General features: G+C 36.3%; 1 protein-coding gene and 1 long non-coding RNA gene across 2 annotated transcripts; one reads left to right on the top strand and one right to left on the bottom strand.

Annotated features, from left to right (window-relative positions):
- Positions 1-7,138: 7,138 nt before the first annotated feature.
- Positions 7,139-7,708, top strand: LOC135707200 (uncharacterized). The gene is made up of 2 exons (XR_010518211.1): positions 7,139-7,405; positions 7,462-7,708. It is a non-coding gene; the product is annotated as an uncharacterized LOC135707200 (long non-coding RNA).
- Positions 7,709-22,735: 15,027 nt separating this feature from the next.
- LOC135707201 (protein FAM32A) lies at positions 22,736-23,269 on the bottom strand. Its single transcript, XM_065228960.1, has 2 exons — positions 22,961-23,269; positions 22,736-22,901 (listed from the first exon to the last, which is right to left on the bottom strand). Exons 1-2 carry the CDS (start codon positions 23,195-23,197, stop codon positions 22,779-22,781), a joined length of 360 nt encoding a protein of 119 aa, XP_065085032.1. The 5' UTR covers positions 23,198-23,269; the 3' UTR covers positions 22,736-22,778.

The raw sequence follows: 23,269 nt of genomic DNA on the forward strand, positions 1-23,269 counted from the left end.
AGTTATCATTTTATAGACCACCCACAACCGTTTTACGTTGAAGATTTGTAAAATTTGCAAAAATAAAAGGTTGTATGTACAGTTTCTTACACTTCTGTCAATTTTTTTTACATGCGACGATTGACACCCCCATAGAATTTTGGTGTCGTATGCGAGGGGGACGACTCTATCTACGATGCAGAAAAGATTGTGTATTGCTGTGGATAGCTGCGCGCACGCTGAATAGATAGAAAGAAGATTGATGACGATTCTGAAGATTTCCTGCAAAAAGATGATGCACGATGCAAGTAGATGCGAGAAATGAAAGAAGATTTTTCGAAGATTGATTCGCTAATGTGAGATTTGTTGAGCATCTACACGGCGAATGAGAACGACTCAAATTTGAGTTTAGCTCACTCATAATCGCCAAAAGTGCAGGAACTCAGTGATGAGTAAAATTTGTCTCATGGTTTCCTGTGGAAAACCTAAAAAATCTGCCGGAAAATGAGGAAATTGACGAAAATTTTATTCAGTCTCGGAGTAGTACCAATAGACTGAGTGAATCCAATCTTTACTTTTCTCAAATTCGGGAATTTTTCCCTGGAAAATCCTGGGAAAACATGAGGCAAATTAACTCATCGCTGAGTTCCTGCACTTTTGGCGATTATGAGTGAACTAAACTCAAATTTGAGTCGTTCTCATTCGCCGTGTAGACTTGAGATTTAGATGTGTCGCCACCCTCGGTCGTATGTAAGATTGAGCTATGTTTTGATAAGTTGGCACATACGACAAATAGTATTTTGATCAGAAAATGAAACAGACATGACCCAACCCAACCCAAATTTTGCCTTTAGGAAGAGTAAGCAGAGTATTTATAATGTCAATTTGTTTACGTTTGTTGCATACCACCTTATTACTGCATGGTGATATGCAATGTAGTTTTTTTTTTAAATATTATTCCATTTTTGACGACACATTTCTTCAGTATTGAAAGATGGCTGGTGAATCATTTAGTTTACGTGAGAAAAGGTTTCTCCACGCGATTGTTTGTTAAACTTGCTACCACTGGATTGCTCACAAAACTATCGTAGATCTAGATCTAACGATTAAAGCCAACATTTTTTTGTTCAGTATATACCTCTGACCGTTCAAAATTATCGCTGTGCGCTTTGTTTTTGGCAAGCAAAATAAATCGAAGCTTTGTGATACGGTGAAAATAACCGAAACATTGATTACCTAAACACACAAATTGTAAGAAAATATTGATTAAGAGAAATCAGCATTACACTTCTGTACTTAGTACCAACCTGTTTATGCTGCTTTTATTTTGTGCTAAGGGGTTGTATTTAACGTTTGACGCGTTTGACGTTTTTGCCTTTAATAATCCTTTCTATATCAAGCTGAACATTGCATTAGGTCCTAAGTAACATTGATCGATTCTCTTCGTCGACTTTCTCTTTCGTTAATAACTTGAGCACATAATCGTTTCTTGTCGTGTTTGTCATAATAGATACTACACGCTAACATGCACATACCTTTAAGTCGGTAAAGAATACCTAAATATCGGTAGAAATTAATGATAATCGAAGTAAGTGCACATACCTAAATTATCGGTAATCATGGATTACCAATAATTAACGTTTAATATTACCTAATTTACAGTAAAAAATAGCCTATTTAAAGTAAAAAGTAACGATTTTTATCGGTAAAAAATACCGATTTTTTTTACCGATAATTTTAGGTAATCGTAGCTAAGAGTGTAGATAAAACCTTATTTTATCGATATGAGTGCTGAAAATACCTGGGACTGTCTTTTCATGGCCGTGGGAATACAAAGAGAAATTTGACGAAGAGAATCTGTCAATGTTACTTAGGACCTAATGCAATGTTCAGCTTGATATGCGCGTGTATTGCTGGTCCAAAAATGAGGACAACACGACAGTGAGCATGCATAAGGGCGTATACGCGATGATCGATTCTCTTAATCGATTTTTTTCAATGCAGAGTATTGGCTATCAGGTTGTATTGGCTATCAAAAGCAACAGCAAACGCACCGAGAAACGTTAGTTCTAGCGAGCCATTGTCAAAAGAGAAAATCGACGAAGAGAATCGATCATCGCGTTTACGACCTTATGTATACTCACTGTCGAACAATGAAAAACTCGACAGTGAGCATACATAATGGCCTATACGCGATGATCGCCCGCATAAACGCGAGCCATAAATTGACCTTACCTAAAATGGTTAAAAATTGTTAATAATCCCTGCTAAACTTTAACTGAAATGGTTATGGAACTTTACATGAACGTTTAATGATAAAGTTTCAACCTTATGTATTATGGTTTTTTGGAACTGGACCTTACAAATAATGGGTTGTTAAGAACCATTACCATTCAAAATTCTTGTTTTCTCCATACATTTTCAGAAAGAGAACTACATATATAAGAACGTTTTTACTTATGATTTGAGAACATTAATGGTAATGGTTATGGTAGTCAGTAAGGTCCATTAATGGTTTTGTATTATCGCTCAACTTTACGTGGAATATATCGTGAATTGGTAATCAGTAAATTACAGGCAACCAATCCGCGATATATTCCACATAAAGTTGATCGATGTTACAAAACCATTCGTGGACCTTACTGACTACCATAACCATTACCATTAAAGTTCTCAAAGCATAAGTTAAAAGGTTCTAATATAGTTCTCTTTCCGAACATGTATGGAGAAAACAAGAATTTGGAACGTTTTTTTTTTTTTTTTTTTTTTTTGTCTTTATTTTAGAGATTTTTAGCCTGAGGCTAGTTCATCTCTTTGAATTTGGAACGGTAATGGTTCTTAACAACCCATTATTTGTAAGGTCCAGTTCCAAAAAAGTAAAGGGTTGTGTCCTAGACACGACCGCAGTATGACGTAGAACCACACAAAATTGTTGTTTTTCATGCATTTTTGACTATTATACTTTATCTTAAAATTTTCAAGTATTTCAATGTTTCGGTTATGGTTGATTCAAAACAATTTACACATTTTCTTTACAAATATCCATGTGAAATTCCACATGATTTTCATTTGACCACACATAAACAGAATCCACTCAGAAGTACACATGAAATTTACACGCAAATGAATAGTATGTGTGGTCACTAGACTGATGCAAAATTTGAAATTTTCGCTCCACAGTGCTCAAACGGTGCCAAATCGGGTCCTGATTAGCCTCCAAAAGAGAAAACTCATTTTATAAGAAACTGACTTGGCACAAACCATTTGAAGTTTACATGGAAATTACTATGGGAAAACAAAACTTTTTGTTCATTGTCTTCTTGCCTTTTTACACATTGTACTGTTAACACATTCTATTGCTATTCTTATGGGAATTTTTATCAGCTACAACTTTGCAGAAGATCATTTTTCATCCAAACGTCAAATTAAATAGTTATTAATTTTTTAAGAGATTGATAATCTTATGGCAAGATTAAGCAACTGTATTGTGGGCAACACTGTATTCTGCAGTGTGACATAGTAGCCATGATTTTTGTCCTCTATTCTACGCGCCATAAACACCAATGTTGCCTGCTGAACAGTTGATTGAGCATAATCATAAGACATCAGGGACTTGAATCATTAATAATTTTTGTTCCTTACGTTTGATCGAAAAGTGGTTTTCAACAAGTTCAGCTATCATTTTCTAAAGTAGAGTGAACTGGTGAATTTTGAGATAGATATAAACTGAAATTATGGTTTCTCCATAGTAATTCCCATATAAACTTCAAATGGTTTGTGCCAAGTCAGTTTCTCACTAAATGAGTTCAAATTTTGGGAGGCTTATCAGGGCCCAATTTGGAACCATTTGAGCACTGTGGAGCGAAAATTTCAAATTTTGCATCAGTCTAGTGGTCACGCATGGTTTTTAAATGTACATATTTTAAGTAGGGGAATTTACGTATTCTCGGCAACCTAAGCAGCGACCTTCTTTCTATAGCCTTTTCCTCTGAGGAACGCACACATATGCAGTATTGGTTTGTTTACAATCTTTTGCTGCCAGCTGCTCTAACAATTTCAGTCGAAAGAATTGTCAAAAACTGTTTTGAAACGCTTTTAAAAAGCTCCAATCTTCTCTAGTGAGAGCGAGTATTGTCGGCAACCGTTCCATTTGAACTGCATGTAAATCTGCTGTTCTATTATCGGCAACTCGAAATCAGCTACAATTTGTAGTGTGTGTGTTTCATTTCAAGAAAACCTTGCTAGATTGCTTTTTCCCAGTGGTAAAAATATAGTCAAATTGAAGCTGAAAGCATAAAGAATCGTTTGCATGCATTCAGCGAAGTGTTTTCGTAAGAAAATCCAGTGAAAATAGTGTTTCAATTTGGGTTGCCGAAAATAGTCTTGCAAGCCGAAGGCGTCATTTCCCCTATGTGGCTGACACATAGATATTGTTTTGTTAGGAGCGGTATTTGAGGGGTGGGGGGGGGGGTTAGGAAAGGTTGTTGAGGGGTGGGGAGGGGGTTGGTTAGGAAAGGTTGTTGATGAGTGGGGGAGGGGTTAGGAAAGGTTGTTGATGAGTGGTGGTGGGGGGTTAGGAGAGGTCGTTGAGGGAGGGGAGAGATTGTTGTGAAGGGGGGAGGGGAAGAGATTGTTGTGAAGGGGGGAGAGGGAGAGTTTGTTGTGAAGGGGGAGGGGGAGAGGTTGTTGTGAAAGGGGGAGGGGGTTTCATCATTATTGTGGTCACGCCGTGATCCACCTTAAGTCGCTGATTTGGTCCTGCTTACTGCAGGACCAAGCGCCACGCCGTCCGAAGCGACAATGAGCAAAAGCATGACAGCAGCGCTGTTTTATATCTTTTCAGGTTCAGAACCTGATAGGATTTCCCGCAGTTTTTTATGAATGGGGCGGAGCAGAAAGTTTCTTTTGTGCAGAATATGTAAAATAGGATGGACTTTGGATGTTAATATAATTGCATATATAGAGGCACCAGATATGTTTTACCGTCAGTTGTGTGTAATTCACCAACTGAATGTCATCAAACATGTCTTCAATGCAATTTTTTGTTCAAATTTGGTAAAACTTGGTTTTACTAATGATTGTGGTATGTTTAAAATTTATTTCCCGGAAAAAAGGGATCATTAAAGTCTGTCTCGTTTTCGGGTTATTGATGAGGGGGGTTTTAGAAGTGGTATTTGAGGGGGGGTGGGTAGGAGAGGTATTTGAGGGGGGGGGGGGTTTAGGAGAGGTATTTGAGGGGGGGGGGTAGGAGAGGTATTTGAGGGGGGGGGGTAGGAGAGGTATTTGAGGGGGGGGGGGGTAGGAGAGGTATTTGAGGGGGGGGGGTTAGGAGAGGTATTTGAGGGGGGGGGTTTAGGAGAGGTATTTGAGGGGGGGTAGGAGGGGTTTGATGGTGGGGAGAGGGGTAGGAGAGGTTTCATGGTGGGGGGGGGGGGTAGGAGAGGTTTGATGGTGGGGGAGGGTAGGAGAGGTTGTTGAGGGGGGGGCCGAGAGATTGTTGTGAAGGGCGTGTGTGCTTTTCCTCATTGTGGTCACGCCGTGATCCACCTTAAGCTGCTGATTTGGTCCTGCTTACTGCAGGACCAAGCGCCACGCCGTCCGAAGCGTTAATGAGCAGTGGCATGAGACCAGCGCTGATTTATATCTTTTCAGATTCAAGCAGAATGATGTGCAACCAAGTGGTATTCGTTTATGATGACTGGGTTTGCGAAAAAGGCTTATTTCATGAAAACAGTGATAAAATTATCATTTGTACATTTTCAAAAGTTTAATTACAGAAAAATTGGAAAAATATTTATTTCAACAGGTTCGTAATGTAATATCCTATCGATTGGCGTATTTGGATTTTAATTTCATCTATAAATGACAAAGTTACAAGCGTTCAAAACCTAACACTCCTTCACCACACATATTTTTTGATTTGCACCCCAGTATAGTCGACAAAGACGTAGTTCTACGTCAAAACCATAATACATAAGGTTGAAACTTTATCATTAAACGTTCATGTAAAGTTCCATAACCATTTCAGTTAAAGTTTAGCAGGGATTATAAACAATTTTTAACCATTTTAGGTAAGGTCAATTTATGGTTCGCGTTTATGCGGGCGATTCTCTTCGTCGATTTTCTCTTTTGTTAATAACTCGCTAGATTTAACGTTTCTCGGTGCGTTTGCTGTTGCTTTTGATAGCCAATACAACCTGTTACTACTCTGCATTGAACAAATTCTAGAAAATTGTTTCGCTTAGCTGTAGCAATGCAAAGAGAAAATCGATAAAGAGAATCGATCATCGCGTATTGGCCCTTATGCATGCTCACTGTCGAACTTTTGTTTTGCTTGAACGAAAGTGAAGATCAAGGTGAATACATATAGGTGTTCTAATGTGTCAAAATCATGATTCAGCCATGTTAGATTTTTGCATGAGACAGCGACCGAGTTTGTTTAAAATTTGCTCTAAAACCACACTTGATCCAGGTTCGAACTGGGTAATTAAAAAAATAGCTATGAGTTAGTTTTACTCAGTCTCTGAGTAACTTTGCTTGGCCGTGTAGAAAATTCGGCAACCTGAAAGTCTAGCGTTCAGAATCATAAGGGTCTAACTGCAATCATCGAATCTCTAAATCGATTTTCTCTTTCACTAATAACTCAAGCTGAACATTGCATTAGGTCCTAAGTAACACTGATCGATTATCTTCGTCGACTTTCTCTTTCGTTAATAACTTGAGCACAGTACACACAGTATGTGTGTTTGTCATATTTATCGATCTGTGTGCTGAAAATACATGGGAATGGGGATGCAAAGAGATAGTCGACGAAGAGAATCTTTCAATGTTACTTAGGACCTAATGCAATGTTCAGCTTGAACTCTGGTGGATTAACATTAAATTTTCTCGGTGCATTTCTAGATAAACATTTCAAAAGGTCCTATCTGCATTGATCGATTCTCTTCATCGACTTTCTCTTTCGTCAATAACTCAGTTGCAAAACCTTTCCCTGTTGTATTTGACGTTTTGGACGCTAGATAAGAACCCCCTTTATCAAACTATATGATAGAATTAGCGCAAAATCTGTTTGCATAGCAGTGGTTATGAAAAGAGAAAGTCGATGAAGAGAATCGATTAAAGCAGATAGGACCATTTGAAATGTTCATCGAGATTTGATGTTGGTTTTGCTAACTATCTGTGTGGCAATACTGTGTTGATAAGATTTCGAAAAATTGATTCAGTTAACTGTAGTAATGCAAAGAGAAAACCGATGAAGATAATCGATCATCGCTGGCCCTTATGATTCTAAACGCTAGAAGTAAAAGTACTCTTTCTTAAAACGGTACAACGGCGACCATTATTTGGACGAGCTGCTGAAGCTGTAAAAGAGGCAGGAAGCGAAGAAGATCGGATTCCTGTTGACGATTAAGGCACCTGTGTAAAGGTTAGTTAATTGAATGAATGATGAATGTATTAAATTAATATTGATTTTAATTGTAGGACATGACAATTGCTGAGACGGAAGCGGATTTCTTTCCGGCGATGCAGTCGGTGAGAACCAAGTCGATGAAGGCTTTCAGGGATAGCTTAATCCTGCTGGAACGGTACCTTTGCTCGCCATGGCACGAAATGGTACAGGCCTGTACGAGTGAGACTTTTTGATACACCTGTACATTTGAGCACTTCCAATGTGGAGACCGGCATCATTTAAGCTTGCTTTGAAATAAAATACTGAACACTCGAGTAAAATGATTGCAAATTCGATTTTGAAAGAAATGAACCCAAATAATGTGCATTCAACTTACCCACCATATTTCATTCTACCGAATGGCTACTAATTGACCCGATGCAACAATGTATTTGCCCAGAGTACACTAAATTTTTATTATTATTTATCTCTAAAACGATATTGATTTTCGAAAAATGTATCCTGACAATGGCAATGGACTGCACAAGTTAGAAACCTTGCGACCTGGGATCATCGATTACATTTCAAGGAGAGCATTGAATCCAACAGCAGCAGGCTTGCTGAAATATTTAACGAGCAGTAATATCAATGAAGGTAAGGTAGTTCATTAACCATAAAATAGTAATCCGTATACATATCATAACATTATATTTATGTGTGTGCTTTCAGATGTTATGCTATGTGCGCTGTTGCTAAGCCTCAATACGGTGTTGACTCCCATCCCTGCCAGTCCCAGATACAAACCAACCATTTGCGTGGCTCAAGAAGACACCATAGTTTTTGTTGAGTCCCTTGAACATACTGGCACATATGTACAAAAGATTTACGCAGACTAGGGTTGCATATCGTTCCCGAGATAGTAGTATTAGGGAAAGGATTGGACGGGACCTTTGGTGGAATCTTTGTACACTACAACGATTTTTACTACCAAGTGCAATCTATTGGCAGAGCTATCGACGTACTTGTAAAACTAACTGCTGTGCTTGGATTACCCTACTCCAAAGTGTCCAAGTTGATGTGGCATTTCATCAGCGGAACTGTATACGGGATAAAGCAAGGTGAAACATATGCAAGTATCTACCGAATGCAGGCATTTTTAGATGCAATCTCAAATCAAACGACACATCATGATTAGCTGTATGATGACGACGTGCTCTTCTTTATTTCCTAATGTTGAAGAATACTTGTTGCACTTGAAGGCACCGGTTCTAGGTGGTCAACCGGTTGAATATCGGTACAAGTGCAAAGTAGGAGCATGTAATCAGATTTTTTCAAAGCTATATCCTTTCAAAAAGCATATTAGACTTCACCGTTCATCAGAAAAGCAAGCAGATACTAATGTTAGATACGAGCAACCAGGCTCAACAAAACGCCCAGTGGAATTATTATTACCCAAAAAGGAATTTTAGTTTTAAGACATTTTTGGATAAAATGAAAAATATGTTTAAGCCTATTAACTCTGATCAAAAACTTTTCAAGTACCTACAAAACATAAATGCATTCGAATTTCCAAACATGATTACAGTTGAAAATGAAGAACCTGTTGCAAGACAATTCGATATTGAAAATGTAGAAGAAAATGAAACCAGTAAAAATTATCTAATAATAATGCCGATAGCTTTTCAACTAAAGTTTATTTTTTGAATCTGAGAGTGTATTGGAACTAACGATATGTAATACAAATAAGTTAGAACAATCAACATCAATAATTAATTACGTAAATGGATCGATGTGGAAGGAAATTCGAGAAAAATATAGAGATGATGTTATAATTCCCATTTGGCTATATGCTGATGAGTATGAGGTGAATGATTCGCAAAGCTCACATAATACCAGGCACTCAGTATGTGGTGTTTACTACAGTTTTTCCACAATCCCAGATGAGTTTCGTTCAAAGCTTCAAAATATTTTTGTCGCAGCCATGCTAAAGAAAGTAGACATAAAGCAAGTCGGTATGAATAAGTTGATGCAAGCTCTAATAGTAGAATTCAGAAATATTGAGGAAAACGGTTTGATGCTAATGTTGAATGGCACTCCTTTGCTGGTAAGATTTGTTTTATGCTTAGTGCAGGGTGATAACCTTGGCGTACAATCCATGTTATCATTTTCCGGTGGTTTCAATGCCACGTACTATTGTAGGTTTTGTCGCCGTCCTAAGGAACTACTTATTCACGACACCAAAGAGCATGCCGACTGCTTACGGCGCAAGGCCGATTACGAAGAAGATGTAGGATTAGCTCGTCAGAGTGACACAGGAATCAGTGACTTTACCGTATTTAATGATTTACCATCTTTCCACGCAGTCGAGAATAAAAGTGTAGATGCCATGCACGACTTATACAGCAAAGGGATTTGTGAATACGGATTGTCAGAAGTTTTGAATTATTGTATTTATAAAAAAAAATTTCTTCACCTTGAACGAACTTAACACTCGTAAAAAAATATTGCTAATACTTGCCTGGATACAGCTCTAAAGCGAATGCCTGATATTATCAAAGCTACTTCAAGCGAAATGCGTACATTTACACACTATGTTACTTTGATAGTAGGGCAATACGTTCCTCGCGATGAAATGGTTTGATAATGCAGCATTGCACCCAACGTCAGTACCTATACGTAAGCGAACTAAGACGTAGCTCTTAAAAAAGGAGTCACAGGTGTGATAATATCACTTCAGGCTAGAACTTTGGTTCTCGCATGCAAAGGTTCATCAGAGAGGGGAAGCTCAGTAATACTCATCACATGCTATTCTGCAACGGCATAATCCAACGATGCCGGACCTAAACCAACCATCTCCAACGCCCCACTATGAAGCATAAAATTAGGCCCGCCCACCAACGTTCAGGTTAAAGAATAATCAACGTTTTGTTTATGAAAGTTGATAGTACCTTTTCAATTGTTGGTCTACAATATATACCGTTTTACTCACGTTCATGCGATGGAACGGATGGATGCGTGTTTTGATCCGATTCCGCTGCCATAGTGATAGAATTTCCTTATAACTCTGCAATGGCATGTGCGAACCGGGTATCGACCCACTGGCCGGAACACGTAGATGATGGTGGTGTCGGTGGTTAATTCTAAAAGAAAATATAGAGGAATTATTGTAGTGCGATAGTAAGGAACTCAAGGAGGAGGGACGCCACTTCGCTTAACAATGCTAGGTTTTTTTTTCTTCAGAAAACACAAATCTCCCTCAGGATTTCTGGAAATTGAAACATTGCTTTCGAAAGTGGCTACTCAGATCAACTTTTCTCTATAATATATCAGTGCTAACATTTGAAAACGGCACAAAAGCCATTTGTAAACAAATGGTTTGTGGGCCCTTTACTCACTTCTTGAAGTACACCCACGCGACACAACAGCAACATCGGGTAGGGGAAATTTTCCCCTTCCTGACGATGCTGTTGGTTTGCGTGGGCGTTCTTCGGGTAGCGAGTAAAGGGCCCACAAACCATTTGTTTACAAATGGCTTTTGCGCCGTTTTCAAATGTTAGCACTAAAAATAAAATTGTGTGGAGCAGAATGCAGAATAATTATTCTGAGAAATTCCAAAATGGCATTTTTCTTTTTTGATAATATATATTATAGATAATATTATTATCTATAATATATATTATCAAAAAAGAAAAATCTCGATTCTCAGAAGCCATTTTGGAATTTCTCAGAATAATTATTCTGCATTCTGCTCCACACAATTTTATTTTAATCCCCAGGAAATAAATATTGTAATAATAAAAGTATTTATTAAATACTCACCGAATAATATCTTATATGTAATCACTTTTTTTATAAATTTTTTTCCTGAAATTAATATTTTCTCATCGGAAGGAACGCAAAACACATACGCGCAGCGAGACGAGCCGATGGAGAATCGCAAGTGCTGTGACCAATGTGATTGATGAGGCAGCAGGAAACAAGTCAGCTCTTTCATTATCACAACGTTCTTATGCATAATCTAGTGTGACGTAACGTTGAATCATGCGTAAGAACGAAAGAGTCGACTACATTCCTTCTGCCGCACCTATAGTAACGCACACGGCTCCCGCACTGACTATTTCTTACTTTCTCACTCTAATCAAAATTTCCTTCGATGAGTGAGAAAACAGCACCCCGTCAATGCGAGCGTGAACGCGAGTTGCCAGATCATTGCACACAAAACCAACTTGAATTAATTCAAAACAAAAATACTAGCGAACCTGGCGGTGAGGAGCGGAAGGTGGACTAGAATTCTATTACAGAGAACCACATTATTTTAATTAATTTCTTCGGAGAAAGTCGTCTGTAACTTCGTTTGTGGTATAAACTATGCATATGGAATGCGAAATGGAACATTGGGAAACGGGACGTAAAATCAAAACAAAACAGCAAATAAGGCTACCAGAAACATGCATTTCTGATGTGCTAGGGTAACTAGAAGTGCAAATTAAAAATGAACCCCGTTTATTGATGAATTTACGTTACGGTCGTCCAGCAGATGGAAATGATGTTAAAATAATAATGACGTGTTGCTACCTGTCAAATCGTATGGATTTTTTTAGTACATCATCACTTTTGTGGTTTTGGATTTCAAACCTAGGTGTCGCATGCACTGGTGCAGTTTCGCGAAGATTCATCAATATGCATGAAGTGTCTTTCAGATAAGCGGGCGGGAGTCTACGGTACATCGCAGTACAGCGTAAATTCGCTCGTGGGGTGCTCGTTAGTTAAGGCCCAAACGTAATGTGGGCGGAAGCGGAACAGAAACAGAAAGTTTGACAGTTGTCACAAATGACATCAAGATGTCTAACTGAAGTCAATTTGATACTAACTAGCTTTCAATCCGACAATTACGCTTAATCAGATCGGGCTTTTCCGCTGCCGCTGCCGTTCCGCTTCCGCTGTCATTGCGCTTGGGCCTTTAGGGCTCCGCTTATTGGGGCATGACGCAACTAAGGCTGTGAACCATTTGCCGAGTTAAGCCTGGTACGCAGCTGAAAAGAAAACGGAAAAGTAATTTTTGAGGAATATTCCCAAAAGTAAATTTGACAGCTATAGGGAGGTGTCTTTTGCTAAATTTGGAGATCATAGGTAGGTGTCGTCTAATTTTAAAATCAACAATTATCAATTTTTATGTTGTTAAAATGCATCCAAAACATCATTTTTACAACAAACGTTAAAATTACCTAACGGAATAATTGTAAGATTGCCGTAAAAGCTCAACGCAGATGTCGCCACTGCATGATGATGATAATGTTGACAGACTGCATATAAAATTCGTGAAAATTTGCGTTAAATCATAAATTTTCATCAAGCCTGTGTAAAATCTTTCCAATATAACATTCGAATTGAAGAAGAAAACGTTTTTACGATCAGACTGATGTGCATCTTTGACTTTTCCAGTTGAACTTTCATAAGATATATTAATTTCATTTCGCGGCTCCATCAATGCTGCATCGTAAATATGATGTAAACAGAAGTAAATTGCTCAATTACTCAAAATAAAGATGATTTGTCATCTTGTTATCACATTGAAGACCATCTAGCACCATTTTATAGTATGGTGCGTGTTGAGTAAAGTAAGTTCCGTTGCGTTTTCCGTCGAAAATTGTGAGTATCAATATGTTTGCTTAGAAAAGGCCAAACTGAACATTTATTGAATATTGGCGTCCTATACAACCAATTCTCTATTACCACCAGCATGATACTACCTTTCCTAAGTAAATTAACTTAATTTCCACTTTCATCTTAGTGGAAATCGCACATATTCACCATTTTCCGAAAAATGCAGCTGCGCAGGAGGTAACCTCTCGCTGTGGGTGCAAACTTGTTATGCATTATTTTCCATGAAAACCTCTCCGATCCAAACCGAAATAATAACAATTAGTTTTCAAACACGTTTTCTTACACGATTCAAGCAAAAGTTTCCACGGGAAATTATTAGTTTTTCTTTATGGACCGATTTGCCCCAAAAATCGTCTGTTTTACTTGGAAAATTTGAAAACTATCCTCCTTCTAGTAGTTCTCACTTCGAAATGTAGGAGGCGAAAGCTTGGAAAAGTTTCACTGAAAGACGCCAATTGGTCAGACCATTATTCCGCAAGGAAAATGAAATTGCATTCAGAATGCGCCACCTTCATATCGATCACGATACTAATGTAATCGATCTTTCCTTTACCGATTTCTTTTGAACTGCGTACTGGGTCAAGAAATGCTAAGGAAAAGAAATTTCTTTAGCATTCCGTGTCCTATCCCGTAGCACGTAAAAACGTCATTACTTTTCAGCTGCGTACCAGGCTTTAAATTTAACTCGTAGTTAAAAGTGACATTTCGAAAGTTATTTCTTATGTTCGAAAATTCCCGTGCTGTCGATCGACCGGTTTTCGAGCCACGGTCGTCAAAATTTAACTTCTTGTCTGTCAGAAATAACCACGCTCGGATAGCAGGGTTAATCGATAACTTTCCATCTGTCAAATTTTAACCAAAAGTTAAAATAATCCACCAAATGGTTCAGAGCCGAAAAAGCAACTGGATGTCCAAATCTCATGTCAAATTAGATTTGACAATCATACAAAACATCCTCCAAGGGGTAAGCATACGCGTTTTGAACTGCAATTTGAGTTTCATTAGAAATTCTAGAAGAAAACAAAAACTTGCATTAAGCACATAAGTGTTTTACTTTTTCTACACAGCTTCAAGCAACTTACTTCAATCGTGCTAGCACAGACAAACAGACATAACACTCGCAAGTTGTTCATCGAACAAGCATTTAACGGACAATTTAAACATATCGTAGTTGGTAGTAGCGCCACCTGTGGCGCGCATAGTCAATTCGCTCGCGTTTGACGTTTACACACTACCGCCATCTGTTCAGTGTAGTTCCCACCATAGTGTACTCAACAGACGGCGGTAATGTTTTAGCGACGATGTTTTACAGTGAGAAATATTCAATGTGTTATGTCTGTTTGTCTGTGGTGCTAGTGTTCATGAAAAATACACTTGACGATCGATTCCCGCATAAATGGGAATCATTCGACCTTACCAAAAATGGTTAAACATTGTTTATAATCCCTGATAAACTTTAACTGTATTGGTTATGGAACGTTTGTGTGATATGTGTATTATGGTTTTTTGTAAGAGGACCTTACAAATAATGGATTATTATGAAGCATTACCATTCAAAATAGTTGTTTTCTCCTGTCAGAAGTCATCCCCCCGGTCGCCGCTGCAAGATGGAATCTGCCATCGATCCCAATTTACAACCCTGGATGGTTTTGAATATCTATCAACTTTATGTGGAATATATCGCGAATTGGTTACCTGTAAATTAATGATTACCAGTTCGCGATATATTCCATACGTAAAGTTGACCGATAATACAAAACCATCCATGGACCTTACTGACTATACTAACCATTACAATTAAAGTTTTCAAACCCTAAGTAAAAAGGTTCTAAAATAGTTCTCTTTCCGTAAATGTACACACAAAATTTAAATCGCTGAAAATCAGCAATATTTCTTTACTGATCTTTCAGCAATTCAAAATTCTGACATTTGGCAGAGTATATTTTCTTAAAATCTCAGGTAGGAGTTCGTCCCAAAAGTACTCGAATAATGCACTCCATTCAGCCAATTTATTTATGGTAATAGCACAGACAAACAGACGTAACTCTTTGAAAAACTTGTTCTTGAAAACATAGTATCTCAAAACATATAACCTCAGTAACGACATCTATCTGGCTTCTCGCGGAAAACAAGCTTGCTCGCTAACTCGTAAACAATATTGCATAAAATTTCTATAGAATATATAAAAACGTCAAAGTGATCCGATGCCAGCGCTGCGGCGAGTAGTTCGCGGAACTGATAATATTCAAATCAACCGTTAAATGCATGAACGAAGATACACAATGAAGAGTTACGTCTGTTTGTCTGTGGTAATAGTAAGAATACAATAAAATACCCAAGTACCAAAAACGCCTTTGATCTGACGATCAAATGGTGAAACGACCCCAATGAAAAAAATGTCACTGAATCTGGATATTCAATCTATATGATTTATGTACATTTTTATTTTTAGATGTTCTGTTTGCCAATGCACTAACTTTAAATTACAACCTCATTTTCTATTATTTTTTAAGGAACATAATTGAGGCATTCCACGAAGGTTCGCAAATCGATCCTGACCGATCATTTCCAATTACGCTGAAACTTTGCACAGTTGTTCCTTTTTAGTAAAGGCGCCATTTTGTGCTCTCAGTTTTTCATATTGAATTACGACTACTTTTTGAAAAGGGCCTGTGTAAAAATAGTACTAATGAGTTTAAAAATATATATTGCTGAAACGCTTTGTTCGATTGATTTGGGATCTAGAGCAAAGTTGTAGATATTATTTTGGCAATTGTGTAAAAAATATACACTGTAAAAAATTTCGTTTGTATCAATGAAAAAAATTATATTTATTATTAAAAAAGTTAATTTCTCAAAAAGTACATTTTTGCAAATTTTCGTCAAAAAAGTTATGGTTTTTTGAATATTTCACTATTTTTACATTTTCATTAAAAACACATTTTTTTTAACCGTGTATATTTTTTCAAGAATTGCATTTTAATTTTGCACAACTTTTCCGAAGACACCATAGCAATCAAGCAAGCCGTTTTTGCAATGTATTAAAATATTTATTTTATCAGCGCTTTTCTACACAGGCCCTATCGGAAAAGTAGTCGGGGTTCGCTATTACAATTTGTAATAGCGAATCCCGACTACTTTTTTATTTTAAAATCTCAACTTAAATCCACAAAATACATTTATCTGCTCTTTTTTACTTTTCTTTTATTCGAAAACCTTATGGACAAATGATACATAATTTATTTTCATTGTAATACACTTACTTTCTATTTTTATTTACATCACTTCTTTGAGCTTCCGGCAACATGCTGTTCCTCGTTTGAGATGAAAAGAGTTTGTTTATCAACACGAAGACGACAGGACGTGCAAATGCGAAAACCAGTATTCAATCCTGATGCTTCAGAATATCCAATCGATTTTAATTTCTGGATGGTAATATTCGAAATATTCCTCAGCTCTTTCGAGCACTTGACTTCCTCGAACGGCCGAATACACCTGATAAAACATGCTCGTTCACTCATGTTGCTTCCTGTATTAAAAAAATTAAAAATAATAATCTTTAAAAATGATTTCATTGAAATACAACTGAAGGTTATGCTTACCTTTTAACCAAATGGTGTTACACTTATTTCCTATGATAACTTTTTAAGATGTATGCGGTAAAAAGCAATCTTTGTGATCAACTGCTTGTTTTCACCATTCAAACTCATTTAAGTATCAGATCGATAGGTATAATTTCTACATTAGGTACTGACAGATGTTTTTGGTGTTCGCTACTACAGTGTTGAGTATTTGACTTATTACCGTTAAGATCACTGATACAACTATGCAAAATTGAAGACAATGAATAAAAAAGAAAATTAATCGCTAGTTTGAGCATCATTTCACTTTTATTTAGTTCTAGCTCAATATTCATCAAATGAATTTTTTTGTTTTGTTAGTAACGAAACCTTTTCATGGTATCAGATGTAATGAATCCTAACTTTTCAATAGGGCCTGTGTAGAAAAACACTAATGAAATAAACATATCTATATTGCAAAAACGGCTTGCTTGATTGCATTGGTGTCTTCGAGAAAGTTGTGCAAAATTAAAATGCAATTCTTGAAAAAATATACACGGTTGAAAAACATGTGTTTTTAATGTAAATGTAAGAATCGTGAAATTTTCAAAAAATCATAAAATGTACTTTTTGAGAAATTAATTTTTTTAATAAGAAATATATTTTTTTCATTGAAACAAACGAATTTTTTTACAGTGTATATTTTTAACATTATTGCCAAAATAATATCTAAAACTTTGCTCAAGACACCAAATTAATCGAACAAAGCGTTTCAGCAATATAAATTTTTTAACTCATTAGTACTATTTTTACACAGGCCCTGTTAGAAAAGTAGTCGTGATTCAATTTGAAGAACTGATAACACAAATTGGCATCTTTACAAAAAAAAGAACAACTGTGCAAATTTTCATCAAAATCGGAGCCGACAAATTAAAAAAAATTAAAAAATTCGTCAATCTGTAGAGAATTGCTCACTAAGCAGCATGATTTCAATACTACCTATCTATCAAATCTCATAAAATACGTAAGATGTAGCTGTATTAGTTTTTCATGATTTGTGATATTCTCGATAACACCAATACCACCAAAATGGAAAACAAATACAAGCAAGTGATTGATTGATTGACATTTGAGCCTTAATACCAATATACGAATAATAAAGATAAAATCGCCAGACTCTTTTCCAAGTATCATTTATTAAATATAACCATTCAAAATTCTTGTTTTCTCCATACATTTTCGAAAAGAGAACTATAATAGAACGTTTTTACTTATGGTTTGAGAACATTAATGGTTATGATTATTGTCGTGTCCGGGCCGTCCAGGCTGACCAGGCCTGGAGCCGGACCTCAGGCCAATTTTACCCTTGAAAACGCTCCTCTTCGACATCTCAACCGCTCGTGTATAGATTCGTCGGAAAACTCACTGGAAACTGCATTGTACTTCATATACCTAAAGCCCTACAGTAAAAGTATGGACTAAAGCCCTACAGTAAAAGTATGGACTAAAGCCCTACAGTAAAAGTATGGACGACTGTCACCACAAAACTGAAAAAAGCTGTTCCAATCGAGCAAAGCGGTGCATTTTGACGGTTCGATTGGAACAACTTTTGACAGACGTCCATACTTTTACTGTACACGGAGAAAAAATACTACCCAAAATTTGAGTTCTTTTTACTTAATATTGACTTCAGCCTCTCACTTGCACTCGTTATTGTTGTCAAAAAAGGAACAAGAGATTCGACCCAACGAATAGTTCAGCCCAATAAGCTACTTTTGAGTAAAATGCATATTCTCAAATTTACGTGAATTAAACTTAATTTTGGGTAGAATATACTTAAGAGTAGGTAATTTTTTTTGCTGGTGTTAAATGGAAACTACTATACACTGAAACAAATCGACATGTATCGTTTATTGGATCCATCTTATAACATAGCAATGTCAGCATATTTATTCATTCTATGTGATGATTGATAGATTCCATTGGATTATCACTTAAAAACTATGACTGCGATATGGAATGATTTCTATCGTAATTTCACATACTTAGTACTTGATAATACTTTGCTTCGAACGTGGTTAGCGAAGGTAAGAAGTATATGAATATTGTCTGATATATTTCATGGTGAAAAACTGTTGATATGTCATGCACAGCAAAAAAAAATGTAATATCGATCAACGTAATTCAAGCTGATGTATGAAATAATGATGTAATAGCAAAACGCAGATACAATATTACATCAATGGATGTAATTTTGTTCGCAAAATCGATGTACATCGTACAATGTGATATTACACAACCGATGGATTGACCTGGTTGCAGCAGTTTCGATGTAATATTCAACAACTTTTTTTGCTGTGTGGGTGGGAACAGACATCTAGAAACTAATGGAAAATCATATAAGTTTGCACTATGAGAAAATTCAGTAAAATATACCTGTTTTCATGATGAATATTGCTCACTAAAATATATATCTTATAAGATAATCATGTATATTTTATTGGAGTTGCTTTTACTGATTTTTGACGTTTGTTGATATGTCGCGTGTAAATAGACATGTAGAAACTATTGGACTGTCATTTAACTTTGCAGTATAGGAAAACATGTATATCTCATTGTAATAGCTTGCTTTGATTTTTGACGTTTAAAGATTGTAAACAGATCTATCCCAATCATTAAATAGTCATATAGAAATGCCTTTTAAGAAATCCAACAGCAAGCATTTGTTTTTGCATGTTTTTCTGGGATGAATATCGCTCCCAATAAAATACATCTTACATGATTGTTCTTTATAAATTATTGAAACAATTTTCAACGATGTTAACGTACACTCATTCATATGATAATTGGTTCCAGAAAAGAATGTATTGAGATTGAAAAAAAAAAATGATTCTACTGTAATATTTACTTTGCTATGATTCTAATTGTAAGCCTTAACGGCTAATTCAGATTCCAGCCCTAAGTAGTACTCGAACTTCATGAGCCAGTTCTATCAAATCATATAATTTAGTCGTTGATTTATTGCACACAGGTGCATTAAGAAAGATTTGAACAAACCACACCACCGAAACGGAACATAAATTTGTCAGTGCTATTTGTCTTCACTCTAGCAAAACGAGCATAAAGTTGCACTACATTCCATGTCGGGAGAGCTGTTCTTACTTCATGCTATTTGAACGAGCTCAATCTTGAAGTCAGCCGTGGCCCAGTGGAATCGAGCACAGACACCGAAAGCATCACACCTCAACAGATCTTGATCGAATCCCAAATCAGCTACAATAAAAAAAAAGGCACAACTGTGAAAGCTCCCACTGCCTGATGTTTATTTTTCGAATTTATTTTTAGAAATCGATTAAATATATGTGTCAAAAAAAGAAGTAAATTTCATGTTATTTTCACATAAACTTTACTTCGATTGATTTATGACACATATATTATATTGTGGTGAAAAGTATAGCTTATGCTTATGGGTTTCAAATCCATTTCAGTTAATTATTATAATTTAATCGATTTTCATTTATCATATGACGATCATATAAAAGTTACCAAATTATCAGCATTGTAAATGTATCAGATATTCATATAGAATTTACCTGACACATTTTCAATCATATCATTTTCAATGGATTATCTTATAGCGCAAATTTATTAGACTTCCACATAACAGGAATATGTCAAATTCGTTCAGTGTATGCTATTTACTCAAATTTGGGTTATTGGGCTGAACCCCGGAATTGAGGGAAAAGTACTTAATTTTGGGTAGTTTTTCATCTCCGTGTAGGGCTTTACATATACACTCAAAAAATTTCACACGTCATCATCATGTGCCTCACACATAATTTTGCACTTATTGTGAAACACATCCATTTCATGTGTGAATCTTATGCTTTCAACCATGCCTCAAAACTATTGGCTCGAATTGTGACGCACTTGGATTCTATGTGCCTCACATGCTGATATCAATAGCTTTGCACATCATAGTTCAATTTTCTACAATATTCTACTTCATCGACTTCTACTTTACCGACTCAAAAATTAAATCGACAAATATATAAACAAAGCTGAGGGCAGAGCATACACATGCCTTTTAATTAATGGGTCTGATTTGAGAATTGATCCTGGGCTGTTGGGGTGGTGCTGCTACAGTTGCCTTCGTTCGATCTCACTGGACCATGGTTGTTCTCATATATGAGGCTGGTTGATAAGTATGAAGTCACAACTCATGTTTTCAATGTTTACCTTGCAGAACAAGCATTTCACATCGCATTGAAATGCAAAACACTTCAAATCCATCTGTTTTGAACAGTAGTGCGATTCAATGTGCAATACACTTGAATTGATAGAGAAAGATTATCAACATTTCATAGTTTGAAACACAAGAAATCAACGTGTAGAACACATTGAACCATGGTGAAATACATTTAAAATAAATGTGATTGTGCATATGAAATATCAAGTGTTCAAACACATCGATCAGACGTGTGGAGTTTTTTTAGTATACCCTCCTTTTTCTTATTCAGTGTCAACATTTCAAAGGGCCGTAATTGCATTTGTAAACAATGGTTTTAGCCGTGGATTTCTCGCAAATAAAAGCTCACTCATGAAAATTAATTACACCAACAGGTAGAGGAATGTTTCTTCTACCAGATAGCATTGCTAATTTAGAGGAGTGAGCTTTTATTTGCGAGAAATCGATGGCTAAAGCCATTGTTTACAAAAGCAATTACGCCCATTTGAAATGTTGGCACTGAATTGTTGTTCAATTCATACACTGGACAAAACCGAGATTTTTTTTATATTTATTTATCAACAGCTTACTTGCTCTTACTTCCTACAGTTATGATAGTCAGTAAGGTCCATTAATGGTTTTGTATTATCGCTCAACTTCACGTGGAATATATCGTGAATTGGTAATCAGTAATTTACAGGCAACTAATTCGCGATATATTTACATAAAGTTGATCGATGTTACAAAACTATTCATGGACCTTACTGACTACCATAACCATAACCATTAATGTTCTCAAACCATAAGTTAAAAGGTTCTAATATAGTCCTCTTCCCGAAAATATATGGAGAAAACAAGAATTTTGAATGGTAATGGTTCTTAACAACTCATTATTTGTAAGGTCCGCTTCCAAAAAACCATAATACATAAGGTTAAAACTTTATCATTAAACGTTCTTGTAAAGTTCCATAACCATTTCAGTTGAAGTTTAGCAGGGATTATAAACAATTTTTAACCATTTTTGGTAAGGTCAATTTATGGTTCGCGTTTATGCGGGATGACTTTTACTTACGATTCGATTTACGTGTAAATTAATAATTGATTGCATCGCAATATTTTCCACATTTTTTGGTGCCATTAATTAACCAACTTAGATCAATTAATCAATAGAGCTAGAATATTGCTTTTGATTCCAAAAACTAGTTGAATCTGAGAAGCACACGAAACATAAAGGTGATTGAATTTCTGTTCGATTGCAATACTCTCAAATTTAATCTAGTAAGAATAAAAAATCCTCTGAAAAAATCTAATGGGAATGTTCGTTTGGCTCAGATTTTGACAGTTCATTTGCCTCAAAAAATTCTCTCTGCTTATCTCTCCTTCTAGTATTTCTAGTCAAAACCATAGAAATGTTTTATCTAGATAAAAATAATTTGTTCGAAATAGATTAGACACGAATCAACTCATAAATTTTGTACGCGTTTTCGTGGCTAGGATAAATACTTTCCGCGAACACGGCGGTAGATGGCAGTTTTGTGAATTGATCAGCTTGTATGCCCTTTTCACATGAGGCTCTTGAATTAATCATATATTCGCGCAGTTTTGGAATGACCTTCTCCCATCAATCTTAGAAAAATGATGCAATAAATTGCAGCTTTTTCAATCTTGGCATTAATAACACAGACAAACCGACATAAAACTTAAACTTAACTATCAGTTTCAAACTTTTCTTAAGATCAAGAAATAATTTACGAGATAATTTATTCATAACGTCATGTTCAGAAAATCTCTGGTAGAAGAGCAGCCATCTGATCGAATGTTGTATGTCCCAAACCAATAACTGAAGCTTTCGTGCTAGGCTTGTATTATAATGTATTTTCTAATACATTAAACAATAATCAAATTAAATTAATAGACTTGAATACATTTTATATTATACGAATAAAATATCTTAAGCTTATTTCGTCCAGGAAACTTTCGGGATATCGAAATGTTCCGTCAGACTGTCGAGATGTTGGTTGAATTGTTCTACCCGTTGCTTATGCGTCATCGAAGCCTTATCCATGATCCGTTTCTTTTGCTACGGAAAATAGGTTATTTTATTAGAATATCAAGATACGCCCCAAAACAATCGTATACCATCTTCTCCTGCATCTTTTTGAACGATTCTTCCGCCTTGGTCAAAACCCTGCCAGTGGAAGGAGCCTGAGTTTGGCTCTGCTGGGAACTGCTGCTGCCACTTTGTTCCAAACTTTTCTCCACCTTCTCGCGCAATTTGTCCTTGTCCTTGCTCTTTTTCTTTTTCTTCTTTTTGATCTCCGAGTCAGATTTAAGCTTCAGCTTTCCCTTGCCCGCGTAATCGTACTGGTCCGACATGGTTCCGGAGGTTTTTCCGTCGACGACGGAGCAATTGTTCACCGAGATGGTTTCCCAGTCCAAATTCACGGA

Source organism: Ochlerotatus camptorhynchus, unplaced genomic scaffold (assembly GCF_037179485.1).
Source record: "Ochlerotatus camptorhynchus isolate MF236.1 unplaced genomic scaffold, CSIRO-AGI_Acam_v1.1 ptg000304l, whole genome shotgun sequence".
Classification (NCBI taxonomy): Eukaryota; Metazoa; Arthropoda; class Insecta; order Diptera; family Culicidae; genus Ochlerotatus; species Ochlerotatus camptorhynchus.